This window comes from Nipponia nippon, unplaced genomic scaffold (assembly GCF_047370975.1).
Source record: "Nipponia nippon isolate SJK-2023a ecotype South Korea unplaced genomic scaffold, ASM4737097v1 scaffold_23, whole genome shotgun sequence".
NCBI lineage: Eukaryota > Metazoa > Chordata > Aves > Pelecaniformes > Threskiornithidae > Nipponia > Nipponia nippon.
In genome coordinates this window covers 7,533,595-7,553,596 of record NW_028262340.1, presented here as the reverse complement: position 1 = coordinate 7,553,596, position 20,002 = coordinate 7,533,595, and the positions used below count along the sequence as shown (strand labels likewise).

At 53.2% G+C, this 20,002-nt stretch overlaps 1 protein-coding gene and 1 long non-coding RNA gene across 2 annotated transcripts in view; both read right to left on the bottom strand.

Moving 5' to 3' along the window:
- MAN1C1 (mannosidase alpha class 1C member 1) overlaps positions 1-4,511 on the bottom strand; it is a 65,133-nt gene extending 60,622 nt beyond the window's left edge. Inside the window, exons 1-2 of the mRNA XM_087760580.1 lie at positions 4,146-4,511; positions 2,422-3,409 (exon numbers count right to left, since the gene is read on the bottom strand). Coding sequence (XP_087616706.1) covers positions 2,422-2,991 — 570 coding nt within the window. The 5' untranslated portion in view covers positions 2,992-3,409; positions 4,146-4,511. The remainder of the gene's footprint in view (positions 1-2,421; positions 3,410-4,145) is intronic.
- Positions 4,512-7,832: 3,321 nt separating this feature from the next.
- Positions 7,833-17,088, bottom strand: LOC148055399 (uncharacterized). Its single transcript, XR_015705475.1, has 4 exons — positions 13,377-17,088; positions 9,345-9,462; positions 8,741-8,825; positions 7,833-8,177 (listed from the first exon to the last, which is right to left on the bottom strand). It is a non-coding gene; the product is annotated as an uncharacterized LOC148055399 (long non-coding RNA).
- Between the last annotated feature and the right edge of the window lie 2,914 nt (positions 17,089-20,002).

Sequence of the window (20,002 nt, the reverse complement as noted above, 5' to 3'; positions counted from 1 at the left end):
TCCTTCTCCTGGCTTTCATCTAGATGGGGGAAAAAAGATATCAGCAAATCCCATCCGTACCCATCCTCCCCGTTATATAGGTGCTGACCTGTCAGAATGGCCTAAGGTGGGGGGGGAACCAAAACTTTAAGTGCCAGGCCAGTTTGGAACACATTTTAGCAAATTACAGGCCTTAAAGCTCTGGAAGGAGGAGAGAAAAGCTACTCACTGCTCCTGCACACAACACCTTAAAACGGGCGGCAAACCCGCTACCTGCCCCTGCCGGCACCTCTCACATCACGTGAAGAACATTTGCTCACCCGAACGCTGTATCGTGACTTGACTTAATTCTTCCTCACAATTTCTTTTTTACGCATCTGTTTCTTTTTATACAGCATTTGTCTTCTAACCTCTCTTGGTTTGTTTTCCTCGTGCCTTTTTGATTCGAAAAAGAAGGACACGCCTTATCTCTTCCACAGGCTGCACCACCACCCCTCGTTTTGCACATTCAATCTCATATCTCAGCACCATATTTGCTTCTCTCTCTCCTTCTGAATAAATAGAAGTGCAGGCACTTTTAAGGAATAAGGGCTCTGTTTGAAGAGTAATTAGCTGTCAGCATAAAACTAGTATTTATGGATTCTCATCCTTGAAAAATCTAACTCTGCTACCCGGCGCTGATTATGGCTGTTATAAACAGATGGGGCTGAATCCATACAACTTGCAATAATCCTACATTTAAAAAATAATTAACTACAAATAAAGGACTGAATTCCACCAGCTTTCATAAATTTGATTTCCAATTTGATTTGTTTGTACAGAGTGGAAGATGGGTTATTCACGAGCATGTCGTGCCCCCCTAGCATACCTTGAAAGCAGGAGCCTGCAGCGTATCCAAGCACACGCTCCGCGGCTCCAAGCGGACCAGAGGGCCGGGTACTGGAATATTCTGAACGCCCTGCAGCTGAGATGCAGAACGAAAGGATGGCTCAATCACGCCTGGGATCGTAAAGAAACCCAGCACCTCTGGGTGTGTTGCGTCTGGTTGCCTGGCAGAGAAGTTGGAATTTCACCAGCGGTGCAGCCTTTGTTTTAATGACTGACAAGAGATATCAGGAGAGGAGCTTTAAAAAACTGTTTTTAAAACGCAGGTTGCAGCGGGTGAAAGCCCTCGCTGTGTTATTCTTTGACTTCCTTCTCTGTTCAACCCGGGGCAGCATCGTTGTTGAATGCCTACACCTCTGCAAGGGAACAAACCCAGGAAATCTATACTTTGCTTAATTAAATCTGTGCATTTTACTTATTGGCACCTCTTACTAGACCAAAATTCACTCCGAGTTGGTTATCCATCGTAGCAAAAGATACAACAAGCACAATCGAATACTACGCAGAATCTACAGCTCTTGGTTAACTGGGTCACAGACCGGTCTGCAAGGTTTGCGAGGCTGACAGGCTTTTATGCACGCCTGTAGGCACCAGGGCAAATTCTCCCCTCCGTTACCCCCCTGCGGCCCCAGCGACGACGTTACCCAGGCCCACGGGGGGCTCAGCGAGGGCAGCCTTCGGGTCGCTGTTAGCGGGTAACAAGCCCTGAGCCAACTCCACCTGGAGTAAGCGACAGAACGATTTACGGGGAGTCAGCCTGACGCCTCCTCCCTGGCTGCTGCCAGGGCACATCCCCGTCCCTCCATCCCCATGGACCAGCACAAGTTTCGTCATCTACCAGCTTTTGTGTAATGCAGCCAGCTTTACGCTGATTCCCCGGGGAGGGAGCCTCTTGCACAACCACAGACGCCTCCCGCCAAGCAAATTTTTTTTTTTCCTAATAACCAAGCTGAAATCTCTCTTTGCCTAGTATCAGCTCTAATTTCTAGTCACGCCCTGTCAGGCTGCCCTAACGCTTCCTCTCCGGTGAGAGGAGGCGTGCGCCGACGCCGACAGGCACGTGCAGCCGCTGACACTTCGCACGCGCGGGGCCACGCTGCAGGACGCCCCCGCAGAAAGAGACGCCCCCTGATTCCCGTCACCTTCCTGGGGAAAAGGGGGGAGAAAGGGGCACGAGGGGCCTGCGTGGGAAACGAGGGCAAGGCTGGGGAAGCGGGGGGTGTGAGGAGAGCGGAGGCAACAAAGAGGGGATGAGGCCGTGAGGGGAGGCGAGGGGGTGACTGAGGGGGGACATGGCCGTGAGGGCTGGCCGAGGGGGGGACGTGGCTGTGAGGGGAGGCGAGGGCTGAGTGAGGGGAGACATGGCCATGAGGGGAGGTAAGAGCTGACCGAGGGGGGACATGGCCGTGAGGGCAGGTGAGGGCTGAGGGGGGAAACGGTCATGAGGGGAGGTGAGGGGGTGCCTGAGGGGGAGACATGGCCGTGAGGGGAGGTGAGGGCTGATTGAGGGGGAACATGGCCGTGAGGGGAGGCGAGGGCGGCGCGGGTTCTCCTCACCTCTTTAATCTTCATCCTGCGGGCGCGGGTCTCGGGGTCCTCGCCGGGCCGCCTGCCCCGCACCGGGTGGCGGAGGCTCCGGCGGAACCGTTCGTAGTCGAAGCGGAACGGAGCTCGGGTCTCCCGGGCGGGGGGAGCCCCGGTGGCGGGCTCGGCTCGCCGCTCGCCGCCCTGCACCTGCTGCCGGGAGCCCGGCGCGGTGTGGGCCGGCGGGCCGGCCATGCGGGCGGCGGTGCGGAGCTTCTCCCGGAGGCGGCGCGGGGCGGCGGGGCTGGCGTGGCGGGGCTCGGCGGCGGCGGGGGGGCTGCGGGGCAGGTCGGTGTCGCGGGTGGAGGAGGAGGAGGCGGAGGAGGAGGAGGAGGCGGAGGAAGAAGAGGAGGCGGAGGCGGTGGCCCGGCGGGGCAGGAAGAGGCGCTTGAAGCGGGAGGAATCGGGCAGGAGGAAGAGGGCCCCGAAGCACAGCGTGAGCAGGCCCGAGAGGAAGAGCAGGAACAGGAACTTCTGCGGCAGCCGCAGCCCCAGCGCCGCCGGCCAGCCCGGCATGCCCGGCAGCTTCCGCAGCAGCACCATGGGGCACCGGATCGCGGCCGCCGGGCGGGAGCCGCCGCCGCCGCCGCCCCGGGGGACGCCGCTGGCTTCTGCGGCGAAAGGCTCAGGGGTGCCCCCCCCGCAGCACCGGCTGGAGCGGGCGCCTTCACCGGGGACCGCCGGCGGGTGACACGTGGATGGCTGCGGAGCGGGCTAAGCCGCGGGGCCCCGCCGCTGCCCGGGGTCCTCGCCCGAGAGGCTCGCAAGGCGCGGAGCGGCGGTTCAGAGTCTCCCCCTCCGGCATGAAGGCGGCGGCGGAGCGGGAAGGGCCGGGCTGCTCCCGGCGTCAGTCCCCCGGGCAGGCTCCCCGCCGGACGGCCGCTGTCGGGCTGGCTCAGGGAGCGGTGCCGAGGAGGTGCGGTCCCTTCTCTCTAGGCGGTAGGGTCATGCTGCAGCATTTCTGCGAGAGGGGGGAGAGAAGAGCGCGTTCATTCAGCACCGAGAAGGATGCAGCCGGCGTTATCAGCCTTTGTCCCGGAGGGTCCGCCGCCCTCCGGCCACCCCGGGTCGTTTTCCCCTCTCTCCGGACCTGCCATCAACTCCCTGCTCTGCGAGCAGCTCCCAGCTCCGCACCATCCCCTGCGGCTGCGGGCTGCCGGGCTCCGCTGGCGGGGCAGCCCCGGGGCCAGGCGAGGATCCGCGCCCCGAGGAGCAGCGAGCCCCCGGGAGGGGCGGCGTGCCCGGGGCCAGGGAGCGGGGACGGGGGCGCGGCTGCCCCGCTCCTCAGCGGGCTGCCAGGAGCTGCCTTCGCCCGCAGAGGGCTGGAGACGATGGGGCTGCAAACCGGCCATGCGGAAAGCTCGGCTCGGGATAAGTTTATTGAGGAAAAAAAAAATAAATCTACGGATTTTGGTTTTGCTAAATGGATCCCGGCGAATTCCCCCTTTCTCCCAAACCTCTGCCTCGCTGTCAGAGTTATTCATCCCCCCGCCTCCTTATGTGCGCTGGAAGAGACAGAGCTCAACTTTCAGACCACGAAAGCGAGCAGGAGCACTTCCAAAGAGCGGGGCACGCTCGGGAGCCCTGCCTGCAGCCCCAGACCAGCCCTGCTCCTACGGGGGGGAACGGCGCTGCCCCGAAGGCGCCGTCAAACCCGCCCGGCGGACGCTTCCCTACCCCCGGCCCTCTTTACTCACCCCTCTGACAAATCCAAGCCACTCTGCGTCCTACGGGGAGCAAAAAATCTTCTCAGTCCTGCCCGCGCACCTCGAAAGCGAGAACCCCTCGCCGCTGTCAGCGCTCACGGGTGCCCGGTAGATGAGGAGGAGGCAGGGGCTGGCCGCCTGCCGGGCTCTCCGCTCCTCTCTCCTGCCTATCCAAGCGTCCAGGAGGGAAGCACCTAACTGCATCGAGCTACTTAGAGGCCTCTGCTTTTCACCACCTCCTCCGGGCCCCGCCTCTCCCCCCGCCGAAGGGGACCCGCGGGCTGCGCTGCCCGCTGCCCGCACAGGCAACCCGCCCGCACCGCCCGCCTCCACCGCCGCTCACTGCGACAGCGCCGGCGGCCCCGCCCCCGCTCCGCCCCTCTCCCCGCCAACGGTCACTCGGGGGAGGGGGCGGGGGCGCCACGAGCCAATCAGCAGAGCAGCTCCTGCCCGCCCTGACGCTCGCCCCCCGGGCCGCGCTCCGCCCTCGCTTGCTATTGGCTGGCCGGTGGAGCCTGACCTCGTCCGTTGGCTCTTCCAAACGTCAGGAAAGCCGGCAGACCCGCCCGCTTGTTTACCACAGTTGCCCGGCTCGAGCTGGAGGAGCGCTTCACCCCGCCCCTCTCCTCCAGCCAAGCCTTCCATTGGCTGCGGGCGATGCCCCATCCCCGCTGCGATTGGCGGACGGCGGCCCAGCGCCTTTAAATAGAGGCTGAGGGAGCGGGGTGGGCGCCGTGCGGACTCGGCGGCTGCGGCTCTGGGGTGGCGTCGCCTTCCCCGCGCCTCACCCCCCGTGAGGGCTCCTGAGGGGGGATTTACCCGCGCAGCCCGCATAACCTGCGGTCTGGCGTGGGCTAGAGGGTCAAACCCCCCAGGAGGGACCTTGTCCCAGGGGCCTGGCATGGCAGCTCGCCCCTGACCGGGAGCCTCAGAGAGGGGCTGGAGGTGGTTTGCGAACCGCCTTTCTGCCCACAAAACCGCCCTTCCTGATTTTCGTGAGCCCAAAGTCAGCTGCCACGAAGCACACCTGAATCCCAAATACTTAAACCCTCATCGCACACTTTAACCTTCAAGGTACCGTACAAGAACCAACCAATTCTCACAGTCACCCTGCGAGGTAACGCTACACCGGAGGTGCAGGTGGTGAACCGCAGTGTTTCTGCTCATAAAAAAAAAAAGAAGAAAACACAAAATCTTGTGCAGAATTAGCAACGAAAGAGAAACGAGGCCACCACCCAAAACCGCTTGGAAAGGGAGCTGGCGGGGTGGAGGTCGGCAGAGGAGGGTTTGGGTGCTGCAGGCAGGAGGAGGCTTGCAGGGAAGGGTAAGCTGCAGCCACCCAAGCACTGCTGTGACTAAACTCGGACGAGCTAAAGGAGAACATTTCGTAGGCTGGAAAGGAGCTGGAGCTGCGAGGAAAGAAATCATCGGCTGTTTGCGTCTTCCTGCGCTCGGTGTGCTCCTTCTTCGTAAATAACTCACGCCGCAGGAAAGAAAGGCCTGCTCTGATTGCGGGGTGCAGCTGGAGCACGTTGTGGGGCCCCACAGTTTGACCCGTTCACCTGGAACCAGCTACGTTGTCATTTTCCTATGAAAAGTGCTGTAAGTGGTACGAAGCGGGCAGCAGAGCAGCTCTAGGAGCGGGATTCAGGAGCCGCTATCGGCCCGGCTATGCCCGAGGCCGGTGATCTCCTGCCTTACCCTTCCTTACACTCCACAACGGCTGCCGGTTTTTATCTAGTCAAAATCAAACGAAAAAGTAAGCCTTGTGCTTTTAGCTGTCTAGTGGCTGCCCAGTGGACCTTGAACACAACCACCCTCAGAGGCAAATTTGCATCTTGGTTATTTGGTTTTGAAACGTGTCCTTTGAACCATGCCCCGCGGTTTGCAGCCAGCACCAGCTCAGCCTGCGCAAGAGGGAGATGCGGGCACCATCTCTCGCAGGGTTTCCTCGGGAGCAGCTGCTCGAGGAGCGCTCTGCACGGCCGCTCTCCCTTCCCTGCCCGGTAGCTGCCCCGCGAGGGAGAGGGGCGTAGATGTGGCTGCTCCATTTTGGCAGGTCGCGCCGGAGCCTCGCTGAGCACGGCAGATGCTCCACAGGCTCCTTGGAGCCCAGGGGAGCTCCTTGCGGAGGATTTGGTTTTGCTTCTTTGCGCGCTTTCACAGGGCAGCTCAGGAAAAGGCGGGGAAACCCGAAAGCCAGCTGCTGGCTCCATTATTTGGAGCATTGATGTCGGGAGGGTCCCCTGCCTCATGCATTTATCAGTGGTCCCCCAGGGACCAGCGCCAGCAAGAGGCCATCACTGCATCGTCCCTTCTCAGAGGCACCCTGCCTCTGCCTCGCACTACGGGGAAAAAATCCTTCACCCCCCTCCGATCTCCTCTTCCCCGGGGAGACCTGAAGCAGCAGGCTGCCTTTTGTCTCAGCCTTATGAAAAACCAACAAACCAAAACCAAAACCAACCCCCAAACCAAATGAAAAAACCAGCAAACCAAAAACCTCCACTCTTGCGGCGGTGGTCCCTTCATCTTCTTATAGACGGCCCCAGGACCGAAAAGGTTAGATAGCTCTGCGTTCTAAGAGGATTTGGGGGCATCAAGTAGGATCATAAAATCAACAGCTGAGAACAAAGCAGAGGGATGATAAAACAGACAGTTCTGAACGGACTGAAACGCTATGCCTAGCTCTTCAGTTCATCCAGCAGTGATAGAAAAGTTGAAGGCTTATCTTTTAATTAGGTTAAATTAAGAAATCTTTTTGTTTTGCTCTGTGTTTAGCATAACATTGTCTTGAAGGTAAATGCTTAGAAGTTAAAGGTTTTCTAAATTAGGTTAAATTAAGATATCATTCTTCTTAAAGAAGACAAAGCATTGTCTTCGAGGTAATTGTTTAATTACATTTTTAAAAACAATTTAGTCTGTATCCTAATAAGACGGAGAGCCCAGTCTCTGCATATGACTGCAGTTCCAGACGCAAGCCAAATAAATTGAGAAATTGGTGTTGAAGGAGTTAGGAGGCAGAGCATAATTACTGGAAAGATGGGGGTCCTGCTACATTATGATTCTTGTTTTTAGCAGGACTGGAAGAAATAATTTTGAGAAAATTACCTTTTTTATGGCCATAAGAAAAATAGACTTTAATATCTACCTTTCTGTGAGGAAGAAAACTACAGAGTGATAGATAATACTCGAGGCAAAAGAGTTTGGCAAGATAATTATACTCAAGCCGCCAGCCTATCTGTTAAAGTAGGCTTGATTTTTTTCGCCTCCACTGTAGGAAGCGCTGCCATTCTGGCTGCAGGAGTGGCCGGGCCGTCTCTCTCGTGCTGGAATAGCACTCCAGTTCTCCGCCAGAAAGCCCTCTCCCACTCTCAGAACCACTCAAACCTGTGATTTTTAGGCATCACAGCAATGAAAGGCTCAAGCAGGCAGATGGAGGAAAGGCTCTGTATCGCTGCCAGACAGTTTCAGATGGAACGTAGTTAGTTTTGCAAAAAAACAAAAAAACAACCCAAACAAAAACCGCCAACCCAGCAGCCCAGCCTTGTTTCATTGAAGTGGAAAGGGGTAGTACGTTTAAATGCATCCTTAAAAGAGGGCGGCCTCAGCGTGTAAACCAGACACCTAAACTTTGTTGATAGCTACTACAAAGTGTAGATAGTGACAACGAAACCTGGTGAAATTGCCAGCTTTAATAAGGAAGGAATCCTTTACCTCTAAAAGAACAAGCACGGCAGTTGACAGAGCAAGGTGCCATCTTTCGGCGCGTAGTTAAAAGATTTCTGACGCTTTACCGTGGCGTGGAGCCTAATTTGTTGCTCAGCTTTCCGAAGCCTGATCTTATGAGCTGCCGAGGGCCCCGCTGGGAACGGAGGGCTGACGCTGCGTGGGATGGCTGCTGGCGGTCCCCACCCCGGGCTCCTGCTCACGCGTGGCCCGGCAGGCAACGGGAACGTTTCGGGGAGGACAAAACTTCTGAGGCATCTTCCCTCTCCGTGCAGCCCCGCGGCTGCTTTTCCTCACCTGCAAGCAGCAAGGTCTAATGTCTATTTAAAGGCTTAGATGTCTGTAGGCTGTCAGGCCCACTGCAGCTACCCTCGTTTTATCTGGTTGTGATCAGATAAGGGGAAATCCATCCATTTAAACTGGCTGATACATTATGCAAACAACAGCCCTAAACTTTCTCAAAGCAGGGCTCATCTACATGCAGTGAGAATGAGCAAAACAATCCCTGATGGCCTGTAATGACTCAGGACAGAAGAAATCTGCCTGATATCGATTGTTTTAAGGTTTTAGAAATACAAGCAGAGGACACGAGGCTCCTGAGAAGCCTAGATAATTAGGAACTTCGTTATCTGCTATGTGAAAGTGGATTGCAGTTTCACAGTCCATGTAGTAGCTTGCTTTTAACCTAGGAGAACGTGCTGCTGCCCTGTGTTACTTAAGGAACAAAGAGTGAAAAGCATGATTGCTTGTTAGATTAGACCACGTGCAGATGGATTACTGGGATTGTTTTGGTAGGAGGTATTCTAATGAGACACCCGAAAGGCTAAATTGAAATAATGATGTAACCATGGCAATGTCACCTAGACAGGGTGGGTGTACAGCCCAGATGACTTCAGCCAACGGAGTAGGTTCCCTCCAGCCGCAGCCTGGAGTACCGACCGACACCTAGTGCGAGAAAACGAACGCATAAAGTAGGTGATAAAGGTGTAGAAAGACATGTTTAAGGCATGGCTCTTTGGAGCAGCCTTCCTCTTCCTCCAGATGATCCCAGCAACATCTATTGACCATCTTGTGCTGCCAAGGAGGAGGTCTGCAGGCTGTGAGGAACACGCACAGATAAACTAGCAGTGGATTTTGCCCTGATTTCATTTGCTTTGTGCTGTGCAGGCACACAATTTTCATGTGCTAAACCTGCAACACAGGGGGCTACCAAGCCCCTTCCTCTCCTTACCAGTCAAGAGCGAATGGCTGGTGCAGAGAAGGCAGCTACCTCGCCCTGCCCGTGAAGCTACAGAAATGCTGGTGCTAGCTACAGCCAAACTCAAAACACAGAAAATAGCATATCTAGCCCCCAGACCTCTGAATTGAGACGCATCATCATGCACTCATCTGCAGGTTTGACTGCTTTTCTTTTAACTCCACAGTCATACATGCAAGATATTAATTATCTGAATTAAGACTCACATTCAGGGATGCACGGAAGTCTCGCTGAGAATTCAAATGGCAGCTCTCTGCTAGCAGGAGGGAGAGGCTTTTGCACAACGTAAAACCTGCCGCCGCCTCAGCCAGGCTTATCGGTTTTCTAAGAAAAAGGGAAAAAGCCATTCACATCTGAGATAACAACCCGTTCTATGTCTCTCCTACCCAATTCTGGTTTAAATGAGCTTTCACGAGAGGAGGAATCTTGCTTAATTATGGTAAAGCTCTATGTCTCACCAATCTTACCTCTTCTCTGCCAGGGAAAATATAAAACAAGATGAAAAATAGTGCAAAGGCAGAAACATGGCATAAGGTGCACGGAGGAAAGAGCGGAAACAGTTCTAGTTTATTACTTTCTTGTAACGCCAGGTGACTGATGTGGCAGGCTGCGCAGCTTTTTTTCATTAAAATCCGCATCATCAGAATGACTGTATTCCTTTTTCCCATACTTAAGTGAGATAAGGGCCACAAGAATGCAATGAATTTGCTGTTGTGAATGTGGAGCAACATCCTATTTTAGATGGCTTCAGAAATAAGATCCCAAGTGGAAAACATCTAAGAATAATTCTCAGAAAAAGAGTTGACTTGTCAGAAAATGCAGTTCAGGCGAACCAGAGCTGCAGACAGATTGGTGATGAACTTGGTGAGTAGTTTTGTCTAAGAAAAGTGAAACAAAAACAGTTTTCGACAAACAGAAGCATTAAGAAAACCCAACAATCTTAAAACAAACGTAAATATTTGGTTTGGGTTAAAAAAGTATCTGGACTCAAGCCAAAAAGCAGCTTGTATAACGTGGTGGTCCTGACAGCATCCGGGGGGATGAATTATCCTCGGTTTATAGCAGTTTTTTATCTGAAGTTGTTTGGAGCAGGAAGAGCTCCCCTCCTTTTCAGGTAAAATCTGGCTATTCCACGTTTCCTAACAAGTCTGCAGCCATCTGAACGATTTGGAAAGAAACCAGGAGGTGACAGGCTCCTAAGTCGGCGGGGACCGAGCGCAGCTCCAAAGCGTGCCCAGGGAGCCGGACTTTTCCAGCCGCAGGAGCCAGCCAGAACGATGCCTTCGGAAACCGCCGGGCTTCTGGGCAGTCACTAAAGCCTGGTTTAGTCGTTAAAGGAAAATAATCTCCCAAAGGGTGAATTTCCATTTATTTGACAGCCATCTGTGTAGTCCATTGCCGGCCCCGAATCCAGAGGCATCCTTGTATGTCTGCAGCAGTCTCGCTTTCCCCCAGATGCGATCATCTCTGCTCTCCTTGAAGGGCTGGGCTAGGTTTGCTCCGAGAACACTGAAACAAATGCTTATTTCACAAAAATCTTCCTTCATCATATAAATATATCCTGCTGCTGCTGCTTTTTGAGAGCAGATTTCAAGGCAAGGCAGGAAATAATGACCAACATCTTCAAATGCTGGGAAGATTAATCATCATGTGGGAGCATGGGAGGAAAAGCCTTTCTGTTCATCCTATTCGTTGTCCACAGACCAGGAAAAAAAAGAAAATGTCTTTTGGTTCTGCTCTGTGTTTTGGCCAAAGATGAAACACAATCATACATTTTCATTACCTGCCGCAGAGCTCTTACGGTTTCTGTCAGCCCCACGAGCGAGCGTCTGCTTCGGACCCGCTGCCCGAAATGTCACTTCTGATGATGGTTACGCCACGGGGTTAGCGATTTCAGCAGGGCTTCGGCAGTTTTCAGCTCTGGTGCTGAGTCCGAAGAGGATCATGCCCAAAGGGGATAGTTTTAGGCGAGGATTAGTATGTGAATTCTTCTGGGCTCGTAGATAAGTGCTCCAATAATTTAGGACGGTGATCTCCGACTTGCGGGTAGCAGGCCCTTGGGGTTAATACACGGCTCTGTAGCAATCCATAAAAAAATACTGAAAAAACCCAAGTTCATATAAACCCTATGGAAACCTACACAGAGGACATTTGTTTTTAGGAGACCACAAGTCAAAGACTAAAACCCACCAGTTTCTGGAGGTTGCAAAGAAACTTATCGAAATAGCTGTTACAGGACAAGCAGTCTTGTTTTTTCAGCAAGAGAGAACAGTATAAGAAACCTTTGGGCCAGGTTATAACTAGCGTTATTAGGCTTAATGCAAGGATAACTCCACCAGCCATGGAGGTCCTCTGCCCATTTGTCTACAGACAGGCTCAGTTACTGTCCAACATCGCTGTCTTTAGGTTGGATTCTTTCTGACACCGTTTGGGAAATCCTTGATAATCTCACTGGATCAAACCTTCAACCCCTCTCGATTATTTTCCTGTGCTACCGAAGTGCTGCAGAGCCCCCGAATCTGCTGCAGAGACGCTCCCCCGCACGCGGGAAACGCGGCGCCTGCGCCATTCCAGAACGAGCACCTTCCCAACGCAAACAGATCCGTCTCACCGAGGAAAAAATATTTTCCTCCTTCCCTTGGTACCAAGCTCATTTCCCTTAAACTTTAATGCTTTTGAACTAGGCCATTATGAGCCAGGCCAAGAGAAGTAAAGACACCTTAGAGCTTTTGAATGCGATAACGTAAATATTTCCATTACAGGAAAAAAGCAGCCCTTCCAAAGAGTTAAAAGTCATTTAAACTATGTGCTGCAATGAAAATTCCAGCTTATAGCGCTATATATTGGCCATCCTCAGGTGACCACTAAGGCGCTGTTAAAATCATTTGTCAGCTGTGCAGTAACTTACAGCGGAGGGTACAGGAGGTCAGTAGATGCCCTCTGGGCAATTATATTAAGATTAATACACAGGTTCCAGAGTATTTTATTGGCACCACTCAGATGTTACCAGCCGCTTTCTGTAATGATCTGAAGCTGCCAGGTTATTGATCGGGATAAATGCCTCACGTGTTTCGCGTGGATCCTGGTGCCTGGCAGGTGAAGTCCCTCCCAGGGACTTTCAAAGGTAAGCAGAATTTAAACCTCTTTCGGAGAGGTCAACAGCGCGTAGGAAAAAAGAAGAGAAAAGATAAGGTTAATGGGGCAGGTGTTCAGCAGCTAAATCTATTTCTGTTCCCTGTGGAGAGGAGTAAAAGTTGAAGTGCTTTGCTATGCGTTGCTTTGCCAAATTATAGAATTACCCTTTTCCCTATCCAGACATTAACCAATACAGAAAAAAAGGAGACGCTGCGGAGTTCACGTTTCCAGAGTGGGAGTTCCTGTGTCAGATCATTAGCATCCAGACAAGGAATATGAGTAAAGATTTTAAACGATCATGGGAAGTCATAAGCTAAAGCCATAAAAGAAGAAGAATCTGCACTTTGCAGACATGCTGGTGTCGCAGTCCCATTGGGCAGGTGATTTTTTCCCCCCGAAAGGCAGGATTGTCGCTCTTTTTTAAACATCGGCTTTTCCCCTCAGTGCCGGTATCCCCCCGTCGGGCCAAATCCAGCTCCGCCGGTTGCCTCCTCCCTGCTGCACGCTGCAGCGTGCTTCCTGGCCAGCGCCGAAACGCGGAGAGGGCTCGGGGCAGCCCAGAGTAACTTCTGCATCACCGTCAGGGTGAAGTTCATCTGTCCCAACCTGAGAAACAGGTCCCTCCTAACATCACCCAGATGAATCACTGCCTGCACTGTGTTTGTACGGGAGCCTGGGGAGGTCTGCACCAAGCTGCTGACGCTTTGCCGGTGCGAGTCTGGTGAAGAGAGATGTCCCACCTGAGCCGTGGCAGATGCAAGCAGAACACATCCCCTGACACAGACACGGCCTGTAGATGCCTCATCATCACGGCATCGGCACTGGAGAGGCAATTGCACTCCGCTGACAGAGGAGCTCCCTTTTCCAGTATCAGCCGCTTCCCGACGATGGGGCTTTACTGGTGGCAGCATGCCCGCAGAGCCTGTGCTGTAGGAAGGACCCCGCTGGGTACTGGCGGGAGAGAGCGGGGTTTGATCCTCCAGGTTGCCGCTGACTTCAGAGATGTCCTCCTCCGTTGCCTTTCAGTTTTTCCTGGGTCAGTACAAAATAAAACAATTTTATGGTGCTGAAGCCTTATGAAACAGGAAAATGCTTTTCCTTACCTGATGTCTCCGGGTGGTACCAGCCCACGCTCACCGTCCCATCGTTCTCCATCCCTCATCTCAGAGATCCCACGGAACGACAAATCTCCTCCTTGGACCCCCAGATCCGATTACATTTCAGGAGACGTTTGTCTTTCCTTTTCAGCAATGCCCAATCCACACAAGAGAACAAGACAAATCTTCCTTGGATCCTCCTCCAGCCTAAACAGATCCTCTTCAAGGACCCTGACGAACCTCGCGTAGGCCGGTGCTTTCTCCCTCGCCCAGGACATTCGGCGGTGTGACACCCTGGCTGGCAGCAGCGCCCAAGGGAGGGGGCAGAAAGCGTCTGTTTCTGTGCCTCAAGCTGTTGTGTATTAGCACACGGTTTTAAATACAGGTCTCCTACGGGCTGCACCAGCCGTGCACGCTGCATACAGATGAAAAAGGCTCTGACCAGGTGGCCAGGCTGTAAAATAGAAAATGAGAACCGGAAAAAATAACAGATACGGGGTTATAAAAATACCTGCCAGGTATCAGAAGTGTGGGGGAAGGGAGAGGTAAGGAAATTAATATTCCAGGGCAGTGTCCTCCTGTCCCGCTTCAGAAAGGAAACAAACCCCAAAGATCTCTTGGTCGAGACCTGAAACGCGTGACCCGCGGGGACACAGCGTCCTCTGGCCTGGCTGACGGGTTTCTGCTGGGGAGCTGCAACAGCAGCAGTCTTCACGGTGCCGATATTCTCCCAGGTTTTGTGGCTCTTTGAAGCCGGGACGCTCCGGGCAGGCTGAGCTTCCTTGGCGCGCAAGCCCACGGACTGCAAATGCTGTATGGGATATGGAGTTAATGGGCACAGCCAGTGCTGAGGCCACGTACTTTCAAGTACCTTTGTAGGAGTTAGCTAGCCCTGTCGGGAGGTGGTAATTGCTCATTTTCTAGCTGGTTGGTAGGGGAAAAGCAATGTCACCTACGCTGATCTTGGAAGGTTGTTGCTTTGTGTCTGCTTCAATTTGTCAGGTGGTTTTGCCAGCCGTCACTCTGACACAAGCCACCGCGTCCACGATGGCCCTCGAGGGCGGCCCGCGGGCCGCGTGGCGCAGAGGAGGGCAGGCGCGCTCGTGCACCGGGACCCTCGCTCCCGACAGCCCGCACCCACCGGGTCGGAGGGGCCGCGGCACCCGCCAGCATCCCAAATCAGGGCCGGCAAAAACCAGGGAAGCCTGCGTGTGCTCGCCAAAGGCAAATTCAGCTCAGTCTTTAATGCTTTGTTAACGGCCTGCTTCCAAAGCCTTTCCCCCAACTTGCCCAGGGCTCTTTCCATTTCAGCCTAGAAAATCCTGCCAGCACTGGCGTCAGAAGCTCCGAGAGATAAAAGAGGAGGAACTTCAGCCCTCAAACAGCCGTTGCTGAGAGTCATCCTGGAGACAAGAGGAAAAATCCGGGGACAACTGATCAAATGGTTGACCGCAGAACGCTGCTTCACAGGGAAGGGGCTCTCCTCTCGCGCTGGTTCTCCCCCTTCTTCCTCTTTGAAAGCACTTTTGCAGCTGCTGGATCAAACTTTTGAGGAGAGAGAATACTGTATTGTACCAGGGCTGGAAAGGTCTTTAGGATATTGGAAATTCTTGTCTTTTTTTTTTTTCCACAAGTTTTGAAGACTGTGTGTGGTTTTAAAGAGCTCTGGTAACTCAGGTGGAAGCTTGGAGTTGGGCACAGATGTTACCAAGTGACATCCTCGAACCATGTGTTTCTGTGTAAAGCCAGACTGGATGCTGATAATGGTCCCCCGGCTCTACAACCTATTGCACTTATTCGCACCACACAGCCAGAAACTGCATTACGTTATCACTGCAGCACCTTCCCGAAATGGCCTTAGCAGGTCCCAGACCAGATAAAACCTGAGCTCCTCGGGGTAGCCAGCGTTTAAAGGAGGCTTTTCCGCTCCCTGCTTCAAACTCCGCAGACACAGCAAGAGGCAGGGTGGGATGAGGCTCGCCGTGCTCCAGACTGAACGTTCCCCAGATTCGGGCCACAAATCTCCTCTCCCATCCCCATCCTCCTGACTCAGCATTCGGTTCACACCGAGGGTTTGAGAGCGAGTTAATCACTCGGAACAGACTGATTCAATGACATTTAACTAAAGCTGGCAGGAGCAGCGTAAGGGGGGACGCGCTGACAGCGCAAGGGCAGGACCACACCTGCACTCCCGCTGAGGAAAATTAAGAGATCAGCTCGCAGCCATCAGAGCGGATCTGCTGATCGTGGACCGGAGCGGGGATGACAAGCAGGATCGTATCGTCAGCTGGGACGCAGAGGTGGCATGGGGACACACAAAGGACCTGCAGGGTCGAAGGGTCCGCTCCCCGCTCTCAGAGTCACATCACAGGCTCTCCTTCGTTATCGCAAAGAGGCCAGCCGCTCCACAGGCATCCCATAAATCACAGCTTGTTGCAAAGCGCACGGGTGGGTGCCCTCAAAAGCGCCGCGGTGCTCTGGGCCAGCCCAGAGCCGACATCACGCGGCTGCGGCAGCTGCAGGCGTCAGGCAGCGGCATCGGGAGCTCCCCACGGGCTTTCGGTTAGCCAGATGAAACCCAAACCTCTTGTCTCCTGAATTTTGCTCTGAGGAAGCAATACTTTTAAACTTGTTTGCAGCTGTCTCTCTCATCTGCTGCTGCTGCGTCAGGTAGTAAATAAAGAGATGTAATTTTGAGCTCAGCAGTATTGCACCTCCTTATGCAATCTGGTTAACGAGGCGAGGGAGCACCTGTAATTGGAAAGATCTGCTCCAGCCTGGGCTGGCTCTGTCTTACCCCGGCCTCGAGAGACCACGCTGTCATTTTGAGGACATAAAAAGCAGAACTGGGAAGGCACATAGCATCGAGGGCCGGGGGAAGCACCTATGAAGTACAACCAGCACTAGCCAAGTTTCTCCTGTCACGGTTGTAAAATGCCTCGTATGCTCATACCTGCCTGAAGCCCTTAAATCACTTCACCAGAAGCTTTTCCCATTCTCCCATCACATTCCACAGACCTGAGTCAGGTCAGCTCGATATGTAAGCGGGAGACCACAAAGGAGCAAGTAACCCACATTCTGACAGTCTTCCCCCGGAATTCAGCCTTGAGTCAAACACCAGCAGCCATCCGCTGGATCCCAGCGTTTTAACCAACGGGAAAAAACAAGGCCCACCCTCCTGTCACCCTTAAAAGCAAACGCTTTGCCCTCCCAGCACCGACTGCTTTCAGACACGATCACATTTTGCCGATTAGCTCTGACCCACTGCCCAGCCCCAAACCCTTCGGGATGCATCAGAGCCCCAAACATAAACATTGAGGATCAAGTCTGGCCCAATTCAAGCAGCGAATCCCCGGTAAAGCAGCCCAGACCCATCTCTCCCTGCCCACAGACACACCACCGGGTGACAAATGCTCCCGAGTACCTGGGGCCGTGGCTTCTGGGATTTATTTAATGACTGCGAGAGGCGAGGAGGTGGGTTCAGGGGAGCTGTGAGTCACAGGGCTCCACCTATGGATTAGGGCAGCCTTCCCGCTGGGCCCGATGCCCTGCAGCTGGGAGCGGGCGAGGCCGGGGAGCCACAGCGTTGGCTTGCTGCCTGCTGCCGCAGGTCAGCGCCCGGTGTTGCTGCACGATCTTGTGTGCTCGACATAAAGCAAATATTTCTGACTCCAGCCGGACCCATGGCTTTAATAAAGCTATGTGAGAGTGAACTGGATTGGCCTCTGGCTCACGCATCAACCACAAAATTATAGGTACCTGCTATAGACTCTTTATTAAAAGGTGATTTCACAGAGCTGTAAAGAGGGTGATTTTCAAATGTGAGCCGGATCTGCAGGTCCGACAGATTTTTTGCATCACTCTCAGTCGTCTTTAACCACCCACCTTCTCTCACTCTGACTTTTTTTAACTCGCATATGAAACCAAGTTGATCTGAGAGCCACCGACAGACGCTGCACCCGGTGCCTGCGGTAGCGTTTGCCTGGCGTCACCCCGATGACAACCGCATTCGAACCCGCGCGCTCTCTCCTCGGAGCCCCCGCTTTTCCCGCGGGTGCGGAGCTTCCCCAGCCCCTCCTTACAAACACACCAAACCAGCCAAGGGGCTCCGGCGCATTTCCCTAGTTTCTAACGTTCTTGCTTTGGGCTGGCCTCAGCGCCCCACAACCGCCTGTCTGCACATCAGCTCTTACGCTGCCAAGGTTAAATGATACGTAATATTTTATATTTTTAAAGACTGCCTCATTCCACTGTAATTTGCATGTTCTGCTCTGTAAATACATCGCCTTGAATTGCAGCCACCTGGGGGGGCGCAGGAGGTGGCGACCGGCGATGTCCCACCCCGCAGCGGGAAGCAAAAAGCAAACCTCTGCTCTTGCTGGACATGGTAAGCTCCCAGATACATACGGGCTTGGTTTAAGATCTCGTTACTGCATACAAGTACATTTATTAAGCCTTTGTTCTCAACCTGAACTTTCCAAGAGAGCCTGTAAACATGGTTTACTACCATAATTTCAGTTATAACATAATAATACATGAGCTTAGAGGATGGCTATCAGCTGCTGCTTTTTTAGATATAAAATCTTTCTGGCTGAGCAATTTCAACCTCCTATTGATCTGGATGACGCATATGATTCCTGTAATTGAGATCAGAGAAAAAAAGATGTCTTTCTCTTTCTTGCAGCATGTTTGTTTCTTACATTTGACAGCTCTGCATGGGTATCTATCTGTGGGGCTTTTTTCATGATTAAGGATTTTTCAAGAGTGAAAGCTGTAACTGCGTCGGACCAAAAGTCACCGAGGAGGCTCAGATGCAGGGATGGTGGCTGAAAAATATCCGGGTACTTTCGCACCGATGGCCTTTTAAATGTCGAGCAGCTGCTGAAGTTGTTTCCTGGGGGTGACGACTAGGACTTTGGAAAGAATAAAACAGAAATAAGCCTGACGGCGGGTTCCCGCTGCCGCCGGCTCCGCGGTCTCCCCCTTCCCCTCCTACCTCCCCGCTTCCAGACAGAGCTGACAGCAGCCGAACCCGGCGGAAATCCTCCGGTTTCACACGGGATAACCGGGCGGCACCGACGCAGATGAGGAGGATGCGTACGAAGTCAGGACTGCGAGAGCGAGCCTGAAGCCCTCCCTCTCTGGGTAAAGAAGCATGCTGGCAGTTACTAGGTTTAGATCTTTCCGTAGGCAGCATATTGATGGAGAAAGTGCTGTGTATACAGTTGTTTATTTGCAAAAAAGGTAAAAAAAAAAATTCTATTAAAATCCTGCACCTCTGGGACTGTCTGAAAGGCGTGTGATGTGATGTGACTCTAGGAGAGAAGGGATCAGCCTGTAATAATTTAGATGTTCCTGTTGCTATGGATACTTTCTTTTTTTTAAGTGAAGCATACCATTATAATTTAAATTTCCAGTAACAAAAAAAGGTAGCATATTAAAAGCCATAAAAAATGCCAGAAACATAACTGTTTTATTCTTTACTGTCAGTTTTACTTGTGCTGTGACAGTATAGAGACGTGATAAAATTGCCACGTCTGAGGAGATTTAGTACTTTTACACATTTTATTACATTAATTAGACCTGGAGCCGATACGTACGAGCGTGCGGCACAGGCAGTAGCCAAGTGCCAGGCCTGGCGCTGGGGTGGCTCACTGAAATTCAGGCTGCCGAGGCGGGGAAGGGATGAGGGCTGTAGCTGAAACAAGAGCTGACAAGCAGCAAGTTTGGGGGCCGTTACGGCAAGATTTGGGTCAGGGGATGGAAACACAAAGGTAGAAGCCAAATAACTCCCTGCAAAGGGTCATCAGCAAGGCTTCTAAGCAAAAGCTTTGCCGGGAGTGGTGTTACCATCCGTGGGATTATTAACAGCCGAGACAGAAACTGCTGCTGTGGTTTGCAGCGAGAGCGTCCGGAAAACTCAGCCCTGGGACTGGTTTCCTCCTCCATGGAGGCTGGAGTGTTTTGCTGGGGAAGAAATCGCTGATGGCGATGGCTGGAAAGGTGGAAAAAACCCTCGGAGGCAGAAGAGGGATCTGGACCCAAGTTTGTGGAGCGGCTGGTTTGAAAGGGGGGGAAGAAGAATCCCCTGGGCATCGCCCCGTCTGCCCGGAGAGACGACGGCTTGGTGATGCCCCGCTGCGTGTTTGCTTCTGCTTGCCTGAAACAGAAACTGCGATGGCAAAAGTCTGGGGCAAACAAGGTGCCTGGGGAATAAGTGGAAGGACAAGGAAGGCGGCAGGGGTTTTGGTATCGAAATACTGATTTTCTCGCATCATGGTTCAAAAGACGTGTGTCAGGAAGAGAAGGCAGCAGAAGTACCCTCTCGTACCCAGCCTGAGGTGGATGGCTGCTTTATTTCAGCCGTGACCACTAACGTCGTTCCTCCCCTGTTACCTCGGCCAGGACAGGAGTCTTGGCCTGAGTCTGTGGGCTTTAAAGCCAAGCTTTTAAAATCCCTATTTTTTTTCCCCTCGCTTATCTTTTCCAAGCTGCAAGTAGCAGCTGGGTGAGTGATAAATCACAGGAGTCAGCAGGGATTTTAGAGCCAGAACTTGACTGGGTTGATGTTTCACAACCTGCCTCTCCCGATATTTGCTTTCGCAGGAAGAGCAGCGACCCCGCGGCCCTGA